Genomic DNA, 2609 nt, shown 5'->3' with positions numbered 1-2609 from the left:
ATCATTTTAGTTTCTTGCAGGTCTGCAATGCTGCATTGAAAATATTACAGTTCATTGCAGTGTGAACCTTTTAATACTATGAGGCATTGATCCATTTACAGACTAATCTGGGCAGTTGCTGAGCGGCTTCATTGCCAAACAACTGCAGATGTGGAGAGAAAAAAAAAAAAAAAAAAAAAAAAGGAGATTTACTGTTGAAATGACACTCTGCAAATATTGGAAATTCTATTTTATTTTAAACATTGTAGTTTACAAAAAAAAAATCAATAAATGGTACCTTTTTTTTTACACTTTCAGATTTCCTGAATATAGACAGATCTTCATACCATATGAATTTTTATTTTATTTTTATGTTTGACTTTGTCTTGAAGTTTTTAAGACACAGTAAAGCTAAAATGTCATGTTTTTTCCCCCCAATGGATCCTGTCCATATGTCTGTCAAGAAATGCGTCTGAATACATTAATATGTATGCCATCAGCCGGTCTGCCATTGTTATTTGGTTGTATGTTTAATTCCCAATGAAAGAGATAAACAAAAAAAAAATCACACCTCACACTCCCTTGCGGGCTGCTGGTGGCAGGAACAAGAACCATACTCATTAATGATAACCAGTGCTCCTTCAATGTGGTTGGGTTTATAATCAACATAATACTCCTGTGCTGACATTGAAGCCATTTGATGCATAGTTTGTTTCTGCTTTTGTTTTCTACGTTGTGTGACAAAACATTGTCTTAGTTGTCTCAGGCTGGCTGGAAAACATTTCCATGAAACATACAACATTAAAACCACAATTAGAAAGGAAAAAATGAGGGCCATTGTCCCGGTCACTACCTTATGGATCTGAACAGTGTTTTCAGGATGTTCACTGGCTATAGTGGCTGTTAGGCTATATGTTGTTCTTTCTCCTTCAGTGTCCTGCACATTATACGTGGATGTGGTGGTAGGACTGTGGTTGGCAATTTTATCACTGTTGTTTAATGCTATTGAAAGAGAATTGGCACTGGTTGGATCCATAGGGTCTTCACATAAATGAAATGCATACACAGCATCTAGCACATCCTCTCCTTGGGCATACTCAGGGGTGGTACACAGCAGATTGCCATCATAACGACCCTTGAAATTGCTCAACCAGGAGGCCAAGGCGCAAACATTTCGTCCACAATCCCAGTTGTTACTAGACAAGCTGAGGCTGGTGAGGGAGTTCCAAGAGTTAAGGATTCTAGAGTCAATATAGGTGAGGCGGTTGGAATCTAACTGCAAGGATTCCAAGTGAGGTACACTTTCAAAGACATGAGGTTCAATGTACTCAATCTCATTACCAGAGAGGTCCATTTTTTCTAGTTTCCACACCCAGTCCAATGAATTAACAACTATAGTTACTTTATTCTTCTTCATAAAAAGTGAATGTAGAGAAAGCAGTCTTGGAAAATGGGCTAAATTCACCTTTACTAAGTCATTGTGCTCAAGATGCAGTTCTGTAAGTTTAAACAAGCCTGCAAAAGAGTTACGAGCCAGGCTTTTCAACTGATTGTATCCCAAGTCCAGAAATGTTAAACTGCGACAGTCCTGAAAGATTCTCACTGGCACAAACTTGATTTCATTGTGGCGAATATGTAAAGTCGTCAGCTTACGCAACCCATGGAAGAGATCCGGTTCCAAAGACTGTAGGCTATTGTTTGATAAATCCACAATACGCAAGTTTGGCATCGGCCGGAAAGTGGTGTTGGGCAAATGTGTTATTTTGTTAGAACTCAGAGTGAGCTCTTTAACTCTACGCAGCTTTTGAAAGGCATTCCCCTCCACTGAACATATATGATTGTGATCCAGATAAAGCCACGTGAGCTGAATTAACCCTGTAAATTGTCCATCTTGCAGCTCTAAAAAGCTGTTGTTCCGCAGAGACAAGCCCATAATGCCGGACAGATTTTGAGGCAGTTCTGTAAAATTCTGTGATTCACAGTACAAAAATTTGCCCTCACATCGGCACAGCCGTGGGCATCCACTGCTCACAAGTGGAAGCATTTTAACCAGTATAGTCAATGTACACAATATTAACCCTGGGGGCTTTCTTAAAATCCAGTTTAAACAGACACCAATTAGAAGGAAATCCATTAGCAAAAATGTTTCCAGATTTTCTTGAGAATGTCCATTGAATCTTTTTCCAGATTCTACATCATATTTTATTATAATATATATCAACAGATACACAGACAGCAACAAACTTTACAGCATGCAGAATCTTGACAGCTTTAAAGTTTACGGAAATTGAACGGTAAAAAATATTGTGACTTTGTTCATGTTAAATAAGGCAGAAAAAAATGGGGGAAAACAATCGTTCTTCATGAAAGAATTTAATTAGAAAAGTGTCTTACCCACCCTTTTTCCAGAGAGTGACAGCCTCCATTCAGCTGCTTCCTTTGTGTTTTGGCTAATTATATGCAGGGCTAGAAAGACCCCTCTGTGTTACAAATTCAGAGCTTTTCAGTTTGTGCAAAACTGGCAGAGTCACAATGTCCCACTCTGCTTTTTTTTTTCTCAATGAGCTGAATTGGGGTCTCCTGTTTCCTTTTTTTTTTAAAGCTGACTCTTAGGACCTTCAAGTTTCACA

General features: G+C 38.5%; 1 protein-coding gene across 1 annotated transcript; it reads right to left on the bottom strand.

The window, feature by feature from the left end:
- Positions 1-214: 214 nt before the first annotated feature.
- Positions 215-2294, bottom strand: LRRTM1 (leucine rich repeat transmembrane neuronal 1). The gene has a single exon (XM_053704293.1). It carries the CDS (start codon positions 2111-2113, stop codon positions 545-547), a length of 1569 nt encoding a protein of 522 aa, XP_053560268.1. The 5' UTR covers positions 2114-2294; the 3' UTR covers positions 215-544.
- Between the last annotated feature and the right edge of the window lie 315 nt (positions 2295-2609).

This window comes from Bombina bombina, chromosome 2 (assembly GCF_027579735.1).
Source record: "Bombina bombina isolate aBomBom1 chromosome 2, aBomBom1.pri, whole genome shotgun sequence".
Taxonomy (NCBI): domain Eukaryota; kingdom Metazoa; phylum Chordata; class Amphibia; order Anura; family Bombinatoridae; genus Bombina; species Bombina bombina.
The sequence above is the reverse complement of the archived record's forward strand: the minus strand, read 5'-3'. Positions and strand labels throughout refer to the sequence as shown.